The sequence below is a fragment of the Oculina patagonica genome, chromosome 5, assembly GCF_052425735.1.
Source record: "Oculina patagonica isolate OP01 chromosome 5, crgOcupat, whole genome shotgun sequence".
In the NCBI taxonomy this organism is placed as follows: Eukaryota; Metazoa; Cnidaria; class Anthozoa; order Scleractinia; family Oculinidae; genus Oculina; species Oculina patagonica.
The window spans coordinates 16,437,150-16,457,495 of record NC_135762.1 but is presented as its reverse complement, the minus strand read 5'-3'; the positions used below and the strand labels follow the sequence as shown (position 1 = coordinate 16,457,495).

Sequence of the window (20,346 nt, the reverse complement as noted above, 5' to 3'; positions counted from 1 at the left end):
ATTTTGATTACCAATTCCTGTCCGGAGTCCCGATCACCGATAACTGGTCAATTCTCCTTTTGTGGAACACACGCACGCACAATAGTGGTCTGTCGGCGAATAGCATTTAGTCTCCAGTACGAGAAGCAATCAAATTCGCGAATTTCCAATTGGCTTATATTTCGATTAAGCATAGAAAGATATAACTTGTTCTGAATACGAGCTCCTTATTGTAGAGTTTGTTTTGTATATTTCAGGTCCTAACAGTATGCCCAACTCTAGAACCCTTGTTTTATGTTTCACATCGAGGAAGACTTTTATCATGCGGTATTCTGGTATGCTCCTAAGATGTTTCAGACCTAAACATTCCTTCCTAGCATAGACCCATACACAGTTTGAAACACAAGATTCCCTACGCAAACAAGCCCCTCCCCACCCAATCCATAATATGCTCCGGGAAATGAGTCCACAAAAAAGGCCTTATAAAAATTTTCAAATGTAAGCCAGGGGGCATAAATCAAAATATTGCGGTATTGCCTTTTAATCCTTCCACGGTCCGTGCAACAATCAGACAATGATTGAGGTGCACATATAAGATCGTCATATAGCTCGATTTTCAGTTTACAACTTGTCGCATGCGGCAAACTCACTACGCTAGCCTGTAATGCAAGTGTTCTTGTTAGGCGAGCGTAGAGGGCGGAGACGGGAGATCTAGGCCAGGGAGGGTTGCAGGGGGAAAGAAAGGTCCTCCCCCCCCCCCTACCTTTTCATTCAACACACTTCTTCTCCCTCTCCCGATTCGAACCAAAGGCCCTCGCCCGATTAAAGTGCGCTCGTTCGCTAAAATACGATTGTCGCAATTGTGCGCATTAAACAAAAAAACCTCAAAACAACACCTAGAACTGGCTTACGTCTACATGTAATCTCTAGTTTTCAAGTCGTGTCGTAAACATTTCGCAAATGACAGTCGTAACGTAAGCAAATTTCTTCTATTATTATACATTGTAATCACTATCCGTCTTCTGATTGGCTAAGAGCCTACAGCTAATTCTAGGTATCCGCGCAACCTACAAATGAGTGAATAATCTGCTTGCAGATAATTCACTAATCTGTAGGTTGCGCGCGCAATGCATGATTTCCAAGAGCAATGTGGCAGGCACTAACAGCGAAGGAAATTCATAGTTAGTTCGTCTATTCGCTTCTTCTACTGAGAAATAATTTGACCTAAGTTGAAAAATTGCTGGACGATAAATTCTCAGAAAACACAAAATGACTGACAAATTGGGAAGGAACTATTCCATGAAATACTGTTGAGGAAAAAGCATTCAGAATTAAGCAGGACGACAAACCGGAAAAAGCACAAGTTTTGAAACCGGCGCGGTTGAAATCGTTTGTCATTATAATCTTCACCAGAAAAACAATGTATAATAAAACAATTATTAGATTCGGTTTTTGTGATATCCGGAATAATCAAGGTCTCGGTAAGTGTTATCAGCCGAAGCCTTCCAGATAACGCTTACCTCGACCATGATTATTCCGGATTGTCTATGAGTCTATTATTCTTGGCTTACTATTTCTGGAATCTGAATACCTGGGCAAGTAATTGATGTTGCACAAACTATTGTTGGAAAACAATTGGCATGTGTTTTGGTACAAGTATTGTTTATTTTGTATACTTCTTTGATGACGACAACACACAGAAATGCTCAATACCCCCAGCTAGTTTTTAAACTAATTAAGAATTGGTTCATGCTTAGCGTGCGTATATCGAGTTATGGATGCACGCGGGAAGTTTGAAGAGCACGAAAGGAAGCGTAAGAGTTGCTCAAGGCGATAGCCGAGAGCAACTCTAGCTTCTTGAGTCCTACGCCTACAAGTCCCACGCCTTCTTCACGGCTAACCCCTGATAAAAACAAACCAGCAGACTTTTATTATACTCAAAATTTATTTATATATAAGTGCAAGTAAAAGTTTTTCTCAATAATTTAAACCTAAAAACTAAATATAGATCAAATTTACAACAAGCAATTTACATTATGGTTTCTGAAGTTACATTCTTCTCTTTATATCTTGCTTATGTGGTAAATAAGGTCTCAAATCTCATTTGTGGAGGTGGATAGTCTGCAAGCGACATTTTAACAGAATTATTTGAAAATGGTGTAGTCAGCAAGGTCAGTTGTCTTTATATCTGTGGATCATAAAAAAAAAAACAGTACACTCAACAGATATGTAAAGAGGCCGACAGCAGATGGGCTTCTAATTTCTACAGTGAAAGCCCGTTATTCTATTTAGCGACTTGGGTGCTCATTTTGTTTAGGGAACTCAAGGGGGGGGGGGGGGGGACGAGGACGGCGCTTATTGGGGATGGAGCGCTTATTTGTTTTTTTTTTAAACAGTTTGAATGTATGAAACAAAAGAGATTCGTCCCACGTATTCTTGAGCAAATGAGTGACTGTTTGCAGTATACTGAGTGCCCTGCCATGCAATGACAATCAAATCGTGTGATTTCAGATCCATTAAAAGTGCTATTTTTCACTCGTACCTATTTCGCAGTCTGCTTATCCTTTTTTGTTACACATCCAAGCGAGGCAGCCAGGGTCATTTTTCGAGTTAGGGTTGGCACGGGCGAAGCGGAGTTTTTTCATCAAAGAGGAATCTTCGTTGCTTCTTTTCCCAGCTCGACAGTCTCCTGTGAGGCAAGGCATGTCATCAGCGGGTGCTTCCGGTGTAACATCTGTTGGCATAGCAACCAGTGCACGTCGCTTCCGCCTGCATTCCCACGCGAGGCACAGTTTATCCTCTGCTTCAGTTACGCTGGACTTCTTGTTTGCGGACTCAGCGCCTCTGAACGCGTTCAGAAACTTTTTGCGTAGTAACATTTCTCGTTTGCAATCCCAGGCGAGGCATGGTCTCTCGCGCTCTTCCCTGTCTTCAAAAGCTCGTTTTCCTGAACACTTCCATGTTAAACAAGGTTTTGTGTTTTCGTTTTCTTGCGGCCTCCCTGTTACGATTACCACCGTTATAGAAATGCTTAGAAGGACAAACAGCCAGGCACCCATATTTTATCTTCCTGGAAAAAAAGTAGAAGTTAGCTACCTTGATTTATTCCCCGTTCTATGCCTTTAAGGTACAGTCTGCCTTCAGACCTGCCCTTGCTCGGGCAAGCTTATACAGCCAGTATACTTGGTAACGTTTTTTACTCCTCTGTCTTGTCCAAGAACACACTACGTTGATCCCGACCAAAGTTTAAACCCAGACCTGAGTCAAAGTCTCTGAGATAAATCTTGAGGCTAGCTAGGAAGGCCACCGCGCATGCACACATGCCTGAGGCTAGCTAGGAAGGCCACCGCGCATGACACATGCCTGAGGCTAGCTAGGAAGGCCACCGCGCATGACACATGCCTGAGGCTAGCTAGGAAGGCCACCGCGCATGACACATGCCTTCAAGCAGTTTAAATTAAAAGAAGTAATGTTTTTTTCCTACATTTTTGTCAAAAACCTACCCTGCCTACTTGATAATTTGACGATCTTTGTGTATCTTTATACGTACAAACGCCTGTTTCGTTTGCACAGACCCTTACAAACAATATGAAAAGTATAGCTTATTGCTTCGTTCGTTCTCCTCTCCTAGCGAGTAAAAATACTTTATCGTTTTCTTTACAGTCAATAATAAAGTAAAAACATTTTGTTTATTATGAACTTGGAGTTTCAGTTGCCCAATAATATGACTTTTTCTATTTTATTTCTCCGTTTGTCGGTTCCTTTGCTTCAGAAACGTGGTCCTATAGCTTAAATATGACAGCTCATTAAAACTTTGAACTTACGCTTAAGGACTTTCGCGCGAAAATCTTCGAAATATATTGCAAATCAGAGACGTAGCCGCCATCCTGTAGACCCGTAGGCCGGGGCATTCAAATTTTCAGCATACTTGTATTTTGAAAGTGTATAATAGAAAAGAAATCAAGCTGATGCACTTTCAAGATGAAAAAGAACAGCAATTTTTAACATATTAAAAGGGGATGGCCAGGCCAACAACTCTTCAAAAAGCTGGCCACGCCCCTGTAAATAAATCCCTGAAATGCAATTTTCTCTGCCAAATATTGTTTATTTGGATCTATTTATTAAATTGATTCAAATGGTAACATTCCTTAAAGTAAGTCTAATTGTTTAACAATCAATTTGTACTCGACTAACTACCGAAAGATTCGAACTGATATAGCAGAATTCCGAGTCATAGTTCGATGCCACGCGGACGGTAATATTGGAATTTTTTTAACTTCCCATATTGATTATTTTGTTAATTTTTTTACATTCCTTCAAGAATTAAAAGAAAAAAAATTAGTTATCAAAATATGTGGTGGTCACCTAAAATTTAAGAGAGTACCGTATTTACTCGAATAAGCGCCGCGGCGTTTATTAAATTTTCACTGCCTCAATGCGGCGCTTATTTGAGGGCGGCGCTTATTTTAAATTTGGACGCCACAAAGAATCTAATCTTTTACAGTAATTGAAAATAACGTCTTTTGATTGTCAGTATTTATCCCTTGTTTGTCCTGGCAAAGATCGTGGTCTTCACAACATTTACAGGACTACGTATTGTAAGAATGTTGGATAGAAAAAACTAATGAGCAAGCGGTAAAACAATCACTTTGAGCTGCAACACATCGCTTTTGATGAAAAGAAGTGCCCAAGTTTGTTTTAGAGTTGCTTTGTTGTGCTGTTTTACGTCAAATGGATTTCCTCAAATAAGCGCCGCATCGGGACTGCGGCGCTTATTCGGGGGCGACGCTTATTAACTTTTTTGTCCCAAATGCGGCGCTTATTCGAGGGCGGCGCTTAATCGGAGGCGGCGCTTATTCGAGTAAATACGGTAATCTGCAAGCGAAGTTTTAGCTATGGCTACCAGCCCTAAACGTGTTTATCTGTTTATTCCGGTATAGTTTCTTCAACGCACGTGCTTAATGCATGATGTTGTGCTTAATGCATGATGTTGCTCACATTCGTCATTACGTCATCAACATCCGGCTACTTTTCGTTGTAAAATCCCCACTAAATTTTCTAAAGAAGACCCAATCAGATAATCAATATGTTTTACGAAATCGAATTGTGTTCATTAATTATATAGTTATCTTGATATTCAGCTGTTTAGAATCCGCCAGACTCATTTCATTCTCAATCCTACACGTTCTCAAATTGTTAGCTTTTTTCTTAAAATAGACATAATGACGGGGTTGTTTTGACCTTCCTTATCAAATCACAAACCTCTGACGCATTACAACATAAATTTAGATACCTTACCCCCTGCTAGTGTAATTAAATTTTATTCTCTGTAGCAAACTGTTCCTCCATCTATCGATCCATCTAGTATTTTCACTGATTTTCAACAAAACGAGACATGCTAGCAAGTCGCATACTTGTTTCCAGCACTCCTTGCTTTCAAATACTAACTTGATTAAGCCATGTGCTGTATATTGAAAAAAGCTACATCACTGGGATTTCGCGGGTTTTTGGCCTACGCTGTTCTGAAATTAGTGGTAGACAACTTAGCCTAAGGAAAACATAGCCTTTGAACATCTAAAGGCAGTTATAACCTTAATTTGTGGATGAAAATCAAACTTCGACTATAAATATGGATTTTTTTGAAGACTCGCAGAAACAACTCGAACAGTTTAGCCTTAATTTTCAAGTTGCAATCCATTTCCATCCCAGCCATCAGCAGTCAAAGACGCTTGTTAACAGTTTCAATGCTCTAATATAGACACAATTATTTTTAGGTTTCCTACGACACAGATATAAATTTTGGCTGTTCAAAAACCTGTTAAAATCCGTGAAAAACTCCTTTAACACTCGCAGAATTCACAATCCCCAAAGACGTCCCGTATCATCCAAGGGCTCATGCTCGAAAAGTCAGCTGTGTGAAAAATGGCGGTTTTTTCACTTTATCAAGAGAAACTGTTATTTTCGCTCGATCATTTATCGACTCACTACTGTATCAATTACAAGTAGTTAAAACAGTTTTTCGCCTTGAAATGAAGAAAATTGTACACCTCAGTGGTTAAATCGTTTAACTTTTTTGTAAATGGCTGTTCGTACGACAACTCCATACAGTATTATTTTTCCTGGTCGGTTTGATAAAAAAAATAAGCTTCAGAAAATTACTTGGGATCTAAATGATTACTAATAACGTCTTTTCAAAGGCAAGAGATAGAATGTAAATATAAGGCTACAAGGTTTTGACACTTAAATAAAGTTTCTATCTATCTTTCTATGTCAAAGTTTTCCCAGAGACCTCGGTAAACTCCTGTGGAGAAGCCAAAATAGCTCGGTGAAACTCTCAGCGGTGAGGCGTCTTGTTATTTTATTTAACTCACAAACGTTGTATTTTCGATAATGAAAACGACAATTCTTCTTAGAAATTTCTTTTTTGAGCTTGATCTACTGATTAGAATAAGAAAAACCCTTTTTACCAAATTAGTCACGGTTATCTTTAAGATTCATTGATCCGAAGCAACCTTTTCGAGTGTCATGGCTTTAAATCACCTGTCTGAAATAGCATCGATCTTTAAAAGTTCTTCTTTAAAAGTTCTTTAAAAGTTTTCTTTTAAAGTCATTCGAATGCAAAACCGTTCTATATAGACATTAAATGTAGTATCTGTTTCCCTGTTTCGACCTTGCCATTTTTATGAACAGTTTTAGTGCCAGTCTGAAAATTAATTAAGAGGGTATAACGAACTCTTAAGAGACCTTCTGAAGAAATATTATCTTGGCGAAATCAATCGGCACACACAAATTGAAGTTAAATTCCATTTGAAGTTAGCAAGCTAAAGGTCATTATGTTTAAACAAATTACATTTCATACTTACGTTAATATGTGCGATCCAAGATAAACTGAACCGAGGTGCAGCTAGCAGCGTGCCAAAACAAGCAATAAACGTCGGTTCATTTTGAGCTGGCTTTAAACAATCTTCCCGCATAGATTACAGCAACGGAAATTAGTATCGCCTCTTCATTGAAGACCTTTTTATTATATTATTGCTTTTGAAGACGACACAAAATGGAGAAGCGTCTCTTTTTACCGGTAAACTATGTTAACTAAAACGATTCGACGAATCGGTGTGTTTTCATTGGTTTACAAAATTTAATTATCTACTCAATACGGGGGCTGGATAACTTAATGGAATATCGACAAAGGTGATTTCCTCATAAGATATTTTCAACCATCATTATTTGACTTGTTTTAATTGTTGCCTCACACTTATCTTAAGTAAAAAGGTACGTTAAGTTCCTAATCAGCCCCAGGCAAAACTTAAACGGGCGAAAACAGCTAATGCAGGAAATGAAATGATATAGATATTGTTTACTAAAACGACACGCAGCTCAATTATTTGAAAAGGAACCACGCTATTCTGCCGTGATCTCTCGAAAATTCATTGATTACTGCTAATTGATCGCTAAACTCTAATAATGCTTTGGAATATTTGGTCAGTATTTGCCCTTCAAGGAAGTATAATCTGTGGCTAACGATTGTTACATATTGCCGACATAACTCCATCAAATTTCTTCATTGATCATTGGTTCAGCTTCTTTTGATTGGGTCTTCTTTAAATACTAAAATATTTAAATTGTTTATCAAGCATAAATTGTTGATCAAGTCGAATTAAATCTGCAAAGCACTAGTTAAGATTTCAAAAGTTTCGAGAATGGAATTTAGAACCTGTAGAAAAGTAAAAGTGGATATAAGATTTAAAAATGGAGATTTCAGGCGATTTTCACCACGCCGTACTTCCCTAACATTTTATCTCAAATTCTCAACTATAAATGATACAAAATTAAATGATACAACATAACAGTTTCGTAAAATTTAGATTAGAGCACTCGCTATACTGAGCCAATTCCTCCTTGAATAAAATCATTATTGGAGGGCACGTTTATAACAGAAACGCCCTGATTATTCGCACAGACTGTATAAAGCACTTTGTTGGGTTTTCACGGTTAAACGAGAAGAGCCTCGATACCACAAAAAAATATTTTGGAAGTAGCCATTCCTTAAGACCGGCGTTCAGGTTTATACAGTACAGTAGAATCCTGACTTTTCAAACTTCCAGGAGGAAAGGAAATTGCTTGGAGAAATAAGAGGTAAAATTTCAAAGAAGTACTATCCAAAGGAAACGAAACTGTCTCGAGAATTCAGAAGTTTCGAGTACCGTTGGTTTGAGAAATCGGGTTTGTATTGTAACTAACCACTACACAACCAAGCCTGAAATTCGCTTTCTTCAAAAGATTAACTACTTGGGTATATAAACAAATATTTTGCCTTAACATAAAGACAATTTATTATATTTGAAATCGTTTTAATTCAACGCACATTGTAACATTTCGGGATTGCAATGCGCAAACATTTACAATATCCCATCGCCGTCTATTACTTTAGGCGCATGATGCTGGTATTATTTTATGCTATCCAACAGCAAATCTGTTTTTTGTTTCTAGTAGATAATCTGCGTGAGCTTCAACCCACAAGAGAAAAACAAGTTGCATAATTAATAAACGCAACGGTCTACGCTTTCGCATGTTTGCCGAAAAACAAAAAAAACAATGACGCACTTATATTATAGGCGGGATTTTTACGTGTATATGGCTCTCGCTGCGAAAATAAATATAGCCAGTTATAAGACAAGTTCTCTTAGTTTGTTCACATCTCAAACAACTGATGAAACGTTTTATGAACGAAGATTTTATTGAGCAACTAAATTAGCGTAAAACGGCGAACAATTAATTTCGTTTAGCGGTGGTTCACCTGTTCATATTAGCAAAATAGGAAGTGACCACACATCCCACATTTTTATAGAGCATGTTTTCACCGTCTCTTTACATCCCAACCAAATGTTAAGACGTTTATCGAACGAAGACTTAATTTAATAAACATCTAAAATATCGGTTAACAGCGAACAGTTAATTTCGTTTAGCGGTGGTTCACCTGTTCATATGTAGCAAAATGGGAAGTGACCACAGATCCGTGCACCGCCTCTAATGGGCTGTAATTTCAAACTACAGTGCCTTAGGCGTAAACTAAAAGCTACAGGAAATTAGAAATGACACCATTAACTGCGAACTGTGAACTTAATTTGTCGGTGTATCGACAATTCACTTCCAGTTTCGATAAGGAAGACGTTTCTATAAATATCAAGTTAACTCGAGTATTCGTGACGTGTTTAGACAGATATTCGCTGTATATTTCATTTAAAGGACCTATCGTTCCAAAATTGATGTTCTATATATTGAGAGGGTATAAACTGAAACGTGCTTGAAGGCGTCACCTCTTGGTTGGTCAAAGTCCATAAAGGAAGTTTTGAAAAACAATTGAAACAGACATTTTCTTGAAATTTCTCCCGCATTTTCTTTTTCGTTTTGAAGGGCTCAAATTTCTGTGGTGAAAAACGTTTTGTTTATCTTTCACAATAAAAGTAATCTTTACAAAGAAAACCAGTTTAGATATAAAAGAACTCCGAAATTTTCCAGACAAACTTTTAAGTCGATTTTATAATTAATTTACTCAGACCAACACAGGTCTGCTGAAAAGCAAGAAATATTCAAAGGTTGAGTTGTATCTCGGTTCCGGTTAAAAATAGCTCTAAAATTTCCTCTCCAGAAATACACGTTAAGATTCTTTATTTTTTCTATAAATTCATGTTAGCAAAAATTATTTTCAAAATCCCACTGCTTTAATTCACTGACTCAATTAATGCTAGTTATGAATTAGAGATAAAACAAATTTAAATGCTTTGAAATTTATTAGTACATGAGCTGCAAGAAAGTGGTGGGACAAAAGGAGTATATTCTGTTTATGAGATTTTCTCGCTCTCTTTTCAGTTATTTCAAACAAAATTTTTTAATTTCCTAGAATGGCGAAAGCCTATCGATTTTTTGGTTTCATCGACTTCCAATAATACTAAATTGTTTGCTATCACTGCTTTCTGAAATCTCATTTCATTTTTAGTATTTTGTATGAATTTCCCTTTATCGTAGATAGTGGATTTAAAACGTTAATTTTCACGTATTTTAGTATATCATCTGATCGGATCCAAACAAACTATTGTTTGGAGCCCAGATAGTGACAAGAGACTGGTTTTAATCAACTTTTTCATGTTAATCGTACGACTGACAAACGTGTGGTCCTCGTATTCCGGATTTAATTGGAATTCAGAAATGTTAAGGTGGGTATTTGTTTTCACAAAAAATTGAATTTTTTTAAAACTTATCAAAACCTTTTTTAATTTTTTTAAAACTACGACCATTGCTTTCCTCTCTCTTGGAAAATAGTTAAATTAAAAAGGGACAACTCGCTTGAAGACAATCTTTATTGGCTTTTATTACAACAAGCACCTCTATCTTTGAAATGAAATCTAATACCATAGTGAACAGTCAGCATATTTAATGTACACTTATTCCTGTGAGATAACAGTGATCTACTCTACAGTGTTAAATACGTGACAGTGAAACCCGTGCAGGCAATATGGGATTTTGTTGTCCTTCATTCGTTGTCATAATAGTCATCGTCTGGAAGATCGAACCAGCTATATGAAAGGAAAAAAAAACGAGTGGTCAAGTTTCTTGTAATAGGTAAAAATAAGATAATTATTTGTATTACGATAAGATTCCAAATTAGAACTGAAATTGAAAATCATACAGTGGAATCCGAATTCTCGGACCTTCTATTTCTCGAACTCTTCCGATAACTCGAACCAAAAGTCTTTTCCCTTGGATTTATTTTCTCAATCGAACACTGCAATTTTACCCTCGATTTCTTGAGCTAATTTCGGATTTTCCTGAAGATTCGAGAAATTAGACTGATTCCTTTGTATAACCCGCGCTCTGATGGTTGCGCAGTCGTTTTGTTTTGTATCCGGCCTATGTAAACATTGTAATTATAAAAACAGTTTGGATGCAGGGGACCACGCAACGAGCTGCTTGGCTTCTCCTTCTGATCTCTTGTTCAAGAAAGTCGTACCAGCGTCACTCTAAGTCAGGGGCGGCGGAGGGCGTGGCCATTCACTGCAGAGCTGTCTTCTGATATTGGCCAATATCTTCCCTCCCCACCTTGCAATCAATTGGTATTGTAATTATGATGCATCATTGTATTTTGCTGGTTTTTCTGCATAAAATGTTAGAAAACAAATGCATTTTGTTAACATAGCTAGATGTAAACACGCTAGCTTTTTTCTATCTCTTAATCGTCACCAGTCCTGCTTTCCCGTCATGCATTACAAAGCGAGGAACCTGAAACTGCAGCACGAAAGCTGGAGTGTCTTCTTCGCCCACCTCGCCTCCAGTTTTCGCGCGCCGCCATTTTCCTTCCTCGTAACTTTCGTTTCTCTTTCAAAGATGAGTGCGGGAAAAGTGTAACTAAAAATGTAACTAAAAAGTGCAATCTATTGGTGTCAACCCACTTTTGATAAACTTTTTTGCTTTCACCTCTGTTTAATGGTTGTGAAATTATTAATAAGGAGAAATTGAATGGAGAGCCATTCGGAAAGCACACATATACAAAATAACGCAAATCAACTCCACACTCGACAAAATTTTTCTACACATCTTTTCCTAGGATTTTGCAGCTAAGCAAGTAAAAGATGCCTCATACTTACTCTCTGGAATTCCTGAAGCGGTTGTTGTAGTATTTTCCAGGCCTCCTTCGTGCACCTGATTTTCTTCCACCAAACTTGACGCCTGTGAGAAATTGGCAACCTCCTGCACCGCAAGGGGAACGCCGCTCATTGCTGACGACTGCATCATCAAGTGTTTCATCAGGGGTGGGCTTGGAGGAGGCCAGGAGCACAAGGCAGGCCAGGATACTCAGAAGCAATAGTTTACTCATCTGTGAAGAATTCAACAGTTGAATTAATTTTACTTCAGTATATCGGATTTACATCGAACACGGTTTTGTCCAACTTAGCTTCCTCCCATGAAAAACATTTGCCATGGCTACACAACGTGATTCCCCAGTAGAATTTTACCTTGGTAAAATTAGCTAGAGTTTCAATTTACCCAGGTAAGTAACTTAAAGGTTACATGTAAATTTTGTACAGTGTCCAGGGAATTCAAGGCGATACATTTTCCGGCTAAATGAGTTACGCGAGAGTTGTTTTTCTTTTAATATAACGCGAAAAGAAGACAAAAAGAACCAGTTCTATACAACACGAGCCCTTCGTCTGTTGATAATACAAGCTGATCACGCACTGGTTAATCTGGGGTGAGCGTGGTGGAGAAACAATACAATAGCGTCAAATAGCTGTAGTTTCACGAGGCCATTTTACTATCATAAGCAATAGACGGCAAGAGTGGTAGTCTACAGGCTCGAACAGTAGTAAAAGAGAGAGACGCAAAAGGTGAGAGCAAAAAGTTTGACAACTATAATGGACCCTTTGCAGCTACAAGAGAAAAATTGCTGGAGGCTACGCGCTGGGAGGTCCAAAACAAAGCGACTTCAACCAGTCAATCTTGACTTTTCTTTGTTTTGAATGTCGCAGAGCGTAGCTTGCCCTCCAGCATGGCGGATGTGACCGTTAGCTGCAGAGGGACCCATTTCAGGGTGTTAGTCGTTGACTGTGTCGCTCATAGAAATTACGAGCCAGGGCAAATAGTTTAACATTTTAGTACAAACTCCAGGGGATTGCAGTCCAAAACCCACAATTTTATGTATTTTTGGACCAAAAATAAAGAAACTTTGTACCTTAAAATAGCAATGCACGCGCGTTTATGTTCTTTCGCCGAATAAAAAACAATGCAAGAACCATATCAAATTCACGGATTTCCAACAGAACACGGCTTAGGTTAATTCTACACTAACTTCTGTTTGAATTGCCGGAATTCAGTCTCTAGCAATATATTTCATTTTTTTGTAAAATTGCTCAGAGTTTTACGTTAATCTACAATCGATAATCTGCTTCGGTTCGAATCATGGATCTAAAAATATATAATAACAATTTCTTTTTTTTCTGTTTTTTAGCGATGTCTCCATGCCGTCCCAATAGAGCTACAAACATATAACTTTTTGTTACTGATTGCAAGAAAAATTTCAATATTAGTTCTGAGAATTTCATGATAGATCAAACCACTGGGAGGAACCTCTCATAATTGAGAATTTTTGTCACCTATCCGCTTGACAATGCTTTGATATTCTAGAACGAAATCATATGCTAATCTTAAACTTAATATTAATTGTTCTCTCAATTATGTAACGCACATGACTGTGGTTTCACATTTCGGGCTGTTGAAAAACAAAATAAACTGAATTACACGATGTGAAAGTATTTTTCTGTTATATATATATATTTTTTAAAAAAATTCTGTTATATTTTTAAAAAAAATTAACAAATCTACGATTCTTAATTATGGAAGGACGAAAGTTATTGTAAGATTGCTATCTCTACCCATGTGTAGCATTTTTACTTTGTAAAAATAAATAATTAATTTTATTATTTGCGGAAGGACAATTGCCTCGTAGTTCAGTGTTTTTGGCTTTTTGTTGAGGGATATTTCCGTACATCGAGCTTAAAAAAAAAATCCAGATTAAATTTTATGTTTACAGTTCGTAACCATATGTTTCAAACCGAAAACAAAAGCGTTGTTACACAAAGGGAAAAGAGGAGTGTTTAGAAATGTAATGTTTATCCCAACTGAAACAAAAAATATGAAAAGACGATTGTGAAAAGTATATTGTAAACTACGAACATCCAAATAGCATTTTGTTTTTATAAATTGTAATGAATTCATATTTCACGGGGAAACTTAATGATATAAGTTGGTGAAAAAACGTGACAGGAAGGCAACTGTTACGAGACATTCACGCTGAATTTCACTTCCGTAATGGAAGAAGCTTTCACACTTCCGTTACTTTTAAGCTATGTAAAAACGCGCGAATCAAAAGAAACTCCAGTTGTGATCCGTCCTTACTTTCCCTTCTTTGTCCTTCTTCTTAGTTCTTTATCGTCATCTGCCGCTAAAGATCTTTAACACCATGAAAATATACTTCTGATAAATTTGCCCGCTGCCTTAAAGCTCTTTTTCTGTTTATAAATTAAGGACTATTAATTAAACTTAATCAAAAGTAAATGGATTTTATCATTGAAGACCTTCAGTCTCTTGGTCTTGACGATAGAAATGCCGAAAGAAGTTTCAATAAAAAAAAAAAGCAAAGTAAATTCATGTTAAACTACTTAAAGATGTTATAGAGGAAATGCAGCATCCTTTGAGGGTAAACCAGGTATTTAAAAGTGCGTTTGAATGTAATCTACGAAAAATATTTCGACCAACCTTCTTTTTCTGCAGATTAACAGATCTTCCAGGTCTTGGCTCGGTTCTAATCGTAAAGAAAGTGCTTTAGTTAGGCTTCAAATACAATTTATGTATATAACAGACGCCTACGATATCGTTCATGCATTATTTAACAGGATACAGCGGTTTGAAACCATACAACAAAAGTATAATAAGTTCTTAAAGATAAAAGAAACCCAATAATAATCTGTTATCTTATGGTTAATTGTTTCGCGGGCTATTAAGGGTCTAATTCTACTCAAATAAGCTAATGGTTATTTATCTTTTGCAAATCGCTTAAAAAATAAACTCCATAAATTAATTTAATTGCTTCGTAGGGGTGCTTCTCCGATCTGAAAATAACAAGGTAACCAAATGATAAGAAACAAGTTCTAGTGCGTTCGCGACGCTGTGTGTTTTTAATTGTCGCGTAGAGAAAACGCCTTGTAAAGTATTTATAATGACCGGCCGTGAAAAACAAATTTCAAGATATATTCTCTGTGGTATGACGTTATTTCACACCCAAAGTAACTTGGCAGTCTATATTCGATTTGAAAGCGCTCTTCCAAAATAGTGTGGCGTCAAATTCAGCCGCAATTTAGCTTTTACTAGCTATATCTGTGACAAAATTAGCATTAAATATTGAGGCAGATTGATAATCCATTCCATGCATGGTATATTGAAATAGGTGACACCGTTTTCAATATATATGTATATACAGGAACTCTTTACAACATGTTGTGTCGATGATATGAACACAGTCTGAGTCCTCAAATGCTGAAGATTTCTTATTCTTCGTATTAATCCTTTACATAACTGTTCGAAAAAGGAATTCTTCAAACAGAATGCCACACCTCCATTTTATCTCAGTTCTGAGAAGTTGGTGAAGATCAAAGACAACAAAATTTACAGACCGATTTGAACGTTCTTAGGGTTATTTCAACTCTAGACCTTGAAGTATCTCTACACTGCACGTGCCACTGCCCACCATGATACCATGATCTGGAGTGAAATTTAGATTTAATCCATGTGGTGGCATTTCACCACAAAGGCCCAAAATAGGGACCTTACGAGACCACGACGGCGACTCTGACGACAACGTCGACTAAAAAATGCATTTATATTTTACTTAACAATCTCGCAACTATCCTAATTTATTAAGTGCGTTCGTTGGTGTCAGAAGTAATATCAAGCTGAATTACTAAATTCAAACTAGAAACATGAAAATTTCGCCTTTGTGGTCCACCTTCTCCAGACGACGCAGAATTTGGCTATTCACGTCGTTGTTTTGCAGAGAACGACAAAGAAATGTACCAACATGGATACTGCACGTGCTAAGCTACTGCACTGCTCATTAAACCTTTTGTTTGGCGACGTTCTCGTTGCAGTCGCCGTCGTGGTTTCGTAAGGTCCCTAATGGCGTAAATATTCCCGGTAGATTTTCCGCTCATCAAAACTGAGAAATTCTTTCATTACTCATCTGCCAAACACCACGTCGGTTGATGCTATCATCGGCAACACTTTTATTAAAATAAAAAGGGTACCGTTGCACTTCTTTCACAACCAAATTTCATTACTTTCGAAACCGATAAACTACAAAAGATAACCAAAGAATCACATCTGTCTGGAACAGCCATTAGTACCTTTATCGCTCTGGCGAGCAGTGGGTTAGAATAATAAGTGTTGCCTCCCTGCTCCTTTTCGTGATGCTGACGAAGGCTTCTAAGCATGCTCACAGCACCGATTGAAATTTGCGAAAATAGGGAAGTACGTCAAAGATAATATTATAACTTTCACTGTTCAATGTTCAATATTTTACTAGTATCTTGCTGATTTACGAAGTGTTTTGAAACTTTACCAAAAAAAATTCTAAGTGTTTCAAAACAGGGAAATTCGGACTTGTCGGCGCCATTTTTCAAAGCAACTTTTTTCGGATGCGGAAAATTCCAAACGAGAAAAAATATATACGTGCATATTAAATTAACTTTTCTCTGCTTCAGAAATTGTAAATGTTTTAAGCTATCTTTAACTTGCGAATTGAAACCTTAACTTGCTGATTAACGAAGTGTTTTGAAACTTTACCAAAAAAATTTCTAAGTGTTTGAAAACAGGGAAATGGGGCTTGTCGGCGCCATGTATATTAAATTGACTTTTCTCTGCTTCAGAAATAGTAAATGTTTTAAACAATCTTTAACTTTCGAATTGAAACTTACAGTAATTAATTTGGTTTTTGCAATGTTGACCAAAACTGAGTACTTTTCTCGCTGTTATTTAGAGTATCAGTTTTTTGTCCCAGTCTGGCTTCGATTTCGACATGTTTGCTGACAAGTTTGCCATGTTTATGCTGAATGAGCCAAAGTTTATTTATATTAATTCAAAACATCTTCGGATCTTCCTCGGCAATCTTCGGTAATCCTAGGAAATGTTTTAGAAGAGTTCGTAAAATGTTCGGAAACATTCTACGACCTTCAGACAACATTTTTAAAATCTTCGGAAAATGGTCGCAAATTTTCGGAAAATTGTCAAAAACCTCGTTATTAGTAGGTTTATAAAATAAACAAAATAATGCAGGTTGCTTGGAGATATGACATTTCTCTTCTCGTGTTAAACACCCGAAGAGAAATTTCATATCTCCAAGCAACCATGTATTATCCTCTATTGTGAAGAGAAATGAAATGCTCGGAGTGGAATTATAAGCTTTGTTATTTTCCTAGCCTGCCGGGGTGAGGGGCCCCCAACAACCAAACACCAACAACTATATTTTCCAAAAAGGCAAATGCAGCATTCAGTTACAAACCATAGCATCTTTGTAATTTGTGTTCGGAGTGTTTATCTTCTCTCTAACATCATACACACACATCCAGACTATTATTACTTTTTGGTCGGCTCCATCTATTCGTTTAAATGCCTTTGTTCTCCTCTTCAGATTTTCTTCTTAAAAAAGTCCTTCTCTAATTTTTGTACAGAATTTACCAATATTATCATCTACCATTTGCGCTTGACATTTTCGATGGTTTCACAATTAATGAAATCTGCAATGTGTAGTTCTTAAATTGTAACCTTTTCGAGAATTTAAATTTGAATTTAACTACTTCTTAGTACAAAAAGAAAGAAAAGTTCCTTTGACTTTATTTATTGTAAATTCACTCAGTTTCTTGGCTGAATTTTTTTCTTAATTTCAGTGAAATAAATTACTACAGTTCTGTTTTGTCTTTAGTCAGAATAAATCTACCATATCTTGCCCCATAGCCAAGTTTTTCACAACTTTTCGTAGAAATAATTTACGCACTGCAATAATCTTCAATAAAACTCGCATCTCACTGAAATTTATATTTCTTTCGTTCGACATCGACGAGCTTGTGAAATTTGTAGTTTCTGTAAATATTTTGAATAATAGCAGGCGTTGTCAACAATGCAAACTGTTTAACATTTTAAGTTCTCGATTTCAAAGCAAAAATGAATCCCGTGAAATTAATTTTAGTTTTACAAGTAAATTTAGAACTTTATATATTAATATAAAGAACTAGGAAACTTTACCTTTCCTGACTGTTAGAATACTCCGTAAGGATCAGCAAGGTTTTCCAGCTAAAGTCTCAATTTCACTCAAAGTCAAACTGCAATATCTTGATAACACATAATTTTTTTCTTTTTAAGCCAACGTTGTTAGCAGGGAGCTTACTAAAATCAAACAGGATTTACCAAAAATGGACTTTGTAAATTTGTTTAATTAGCTGTAAGTATAGCTTACCAGAAACTAATTGACCTAACACAGACAGCTGTAAACGTATGGAAGAGTTCACTATTTTGTTCACATCTATAACTGAAACAAGTTAAAATATTGAAGAAAAAAACACATTAACTTTCATTAGATTTTTAAAAACTTTGAATTTGTGTTTAAGGCAGAAAATAATAACTCCTGAAGTCCAAATTCCTTATGAGCGTTTTATAGCGTGAAATAAAGACAAAAATGTATATTTATATTGAAATATTACAAAGGACTCCAGCAGAGGCGGCAGTCGAAAGTTCGCATGGTGCCCAAATTAAGGGCCCACCAGACAGATGTTTTGTAATAGATTAACTATTATGAAAGGAAAATCTTTTTAACAAAAATAATTTTTCAGCCCTACTGCAGTGTTTGACTTTCATCATGAAACGAGAATTAAATTTAGCATAAGCATCTCCACAAAGTAAACTTTGCAGGCTGTTGTTTAATTAATACTCTAGTTATTTGCCTTTGTGTTATTGACTCTGTAGGTGTCTTACGATCATCCCTTAATTATAAGCTTCCGTCATTAAGAAGGTTCTAGTAAAACGTTTCTGATATATTTGCGACTGTTTCTTGCCTCAAGACACCTTTTATAACAATAGTTACCAATGAGACCATTTCTCTATACGACAGACAGTCAAGTTCGGTATTCCTGCGTCAGTTTCTCAGCACTTCAAACTACATATACTTCTGACAGTGGTTTTAGTCCTGCCTCGTCGTTTAACCTATTTGCTATGTTAACTTCTTAACAAATTCTATTTTTATTGTCAGCTTAGTTTGTGACTTAGATATCTTATTTATCAGCATAGTCAGAGTCAATAAAAGTGTATTTAGGGAGGAATTCGTTTGTGAGCTTTTATAAACTTTGCTTTGCCTATTTAGTTAACCATAACCACCAAAATGTCGCACGCTGCGATTTTAACTCCTTCACAAATTATTTTTAGCATATGTTTAGCTGTCAGCTCAGTATTACCCATATCAATCTCTGAGTTGTGGTTTAGACTCCTCATTTATTGGTGCACGTAGTTTTTATAAAAATAATGCAGGCGCGTAGGAGGGGTGTTCGAGGGGTTCGGACGAACCCCCTTTGAGAGGTCAATATTGAGGCAATAGAAGACAAAACTTCGGTGTTTTAGCTTTTAAATAGCCCTGAGGAAATTCAGGAAACTGCTAACTTTATCGGGAAGGTCGTAGCTCGGATACTGAAATAAACAGGGTACAATTAGAAAATCGAGCACCGTACGTGAAAAACGCAACGGATCGAATTTACGATATTTTTCCATTAAGATTACTATTTTTAGCGGCTACTTATTTTAGCGTTTTTAGCAAATTGGGCGAAAATCGCTAAATTCAGTTCACGCTATAATTCGTTTCGGTCAAATTTAATACTTGTTAAATTTAAGTAAGCCCCACCCCCCCTCCCCCCTTTATTTCCATCTTTGCTATATTACTAACTTTTAAATTTTTCGAGAAATCGCTAAATAAAACTGTCGCTAAATCTTGCGTAGAAAAAATCGCTAAAACTAATAGCCGCTAACAATAAGAGAATAAATTAACTAGAAGTCAGCTTTTACATCTGTCAGACATAAAGGCATAATGCTGGACTGCAATAGTGCACATTTAGCCCTCTGTGTCGTTGTGTTGTTTTAATGGAAGCAGGTTTACGTACACAATTGTAACTGAAGACAGCATCAACAAGAACAGACAGAAGCTCGCTTTCGCTTGTTTACTATAGCAACCTGCAAAGGTTTTGCATATCAAGTACAACTTGCCTGCTGATCTGGACGGAATTGTTAATTTATTTGAAGGTATCCACCCGAGGATGCTAGACTTTTCAAGTTTTCTTTATATACTAGTAAAGCCTTTACTGCGTAAAACAGCACAGTCACCGTCCTAGTTTCCTAGTAATGATATTTAGTCCAACGAATCACACCTTTCAACATATTTTCTTAACAAACGTTCGGGAAGTGATAAACGGAGTCTAGATGAATGCAGGGGGGGGGGGGGGGATACTTCTTGAAGACTTCTTGAACACTGTTACTTATGGAAAGCACTCTTTGCGTTATGTAGGACCCAAACTATGTGGGGAAAACTTTCTACGGCTGACAGATCAGCCAAGACACTGCAGGCTTTCACAAACCGTATTCGCAAAAAAGATATAACTCCCTTAATGGACAGCGGCTGTAAGGGATGCATCCTATGGTGCACATAGTGCCTCTCAAGTCAATTCATTATTATTAGATTTTAACATTTTTTACACCATAGATTATAATAACATTTTTATATGACTC

At 36.8% G+C, this 20,346-nt stretch overlaps 1 protein-coding gene and 1 long non-coding RNA gene across 3 annotated transcripts; both read right to left on the bottom strand.

The window, feature by feature from the left end:
- Window positions 1-1,905: 1,905 nt before the first annotated feature.
- Window positions 1,906-7,051, bottom strand: LOC144653006 (uncharacterized). Its single transcript, XM_078512901.1, has 3 exons — window positions 6,843-7,051; window positions 2,522-3,049; window positions 1,906-2,167 (listed from the first exon to the last, which is right to left on the bottom strand). Exon 2 carries the CDS (start codon window positions 3,036-3,038, stop codon window positions 2,538-2,540), a length of 501 nt encoding a protein of 166 aa, XP_078369027.1. The 5' UTR covers window positions 3,039-3,049; window positions 6,843-7,051; the 3' UTR covers window positions 1,906-2,167; window positions 2,522-2,537.
- Window positions 7,052-10,323: 3,272 nt separating this feature from the next.
- LOC144653005 (uncharacterized) lies at window positions 10,324-17,964 on the bottom strand. Of its 2 annotated transcripts, XR_013570649.1 has the most exons (4): window positions 17,827-17,964; window positions 14,290-14,335; window positions 11,622-11,851; window positions 10,324-10,553 (listed from the first exon to the last, which is right to left on the bottom strand). It is a non-coding gene; the product is annotated as an uncharacterized LOC144653005 (long non-coding RNA). The 2 variants fall into 2 exon arrangements; XR_013570650.1 differs by lacking the exon at window positions 14,290-14,335 and having other exon boundaries at window positions 17,827-17,933.
- Between the last annotated feature and the right edge of the window lie 2,382 nt (window positions 17,965-20,346).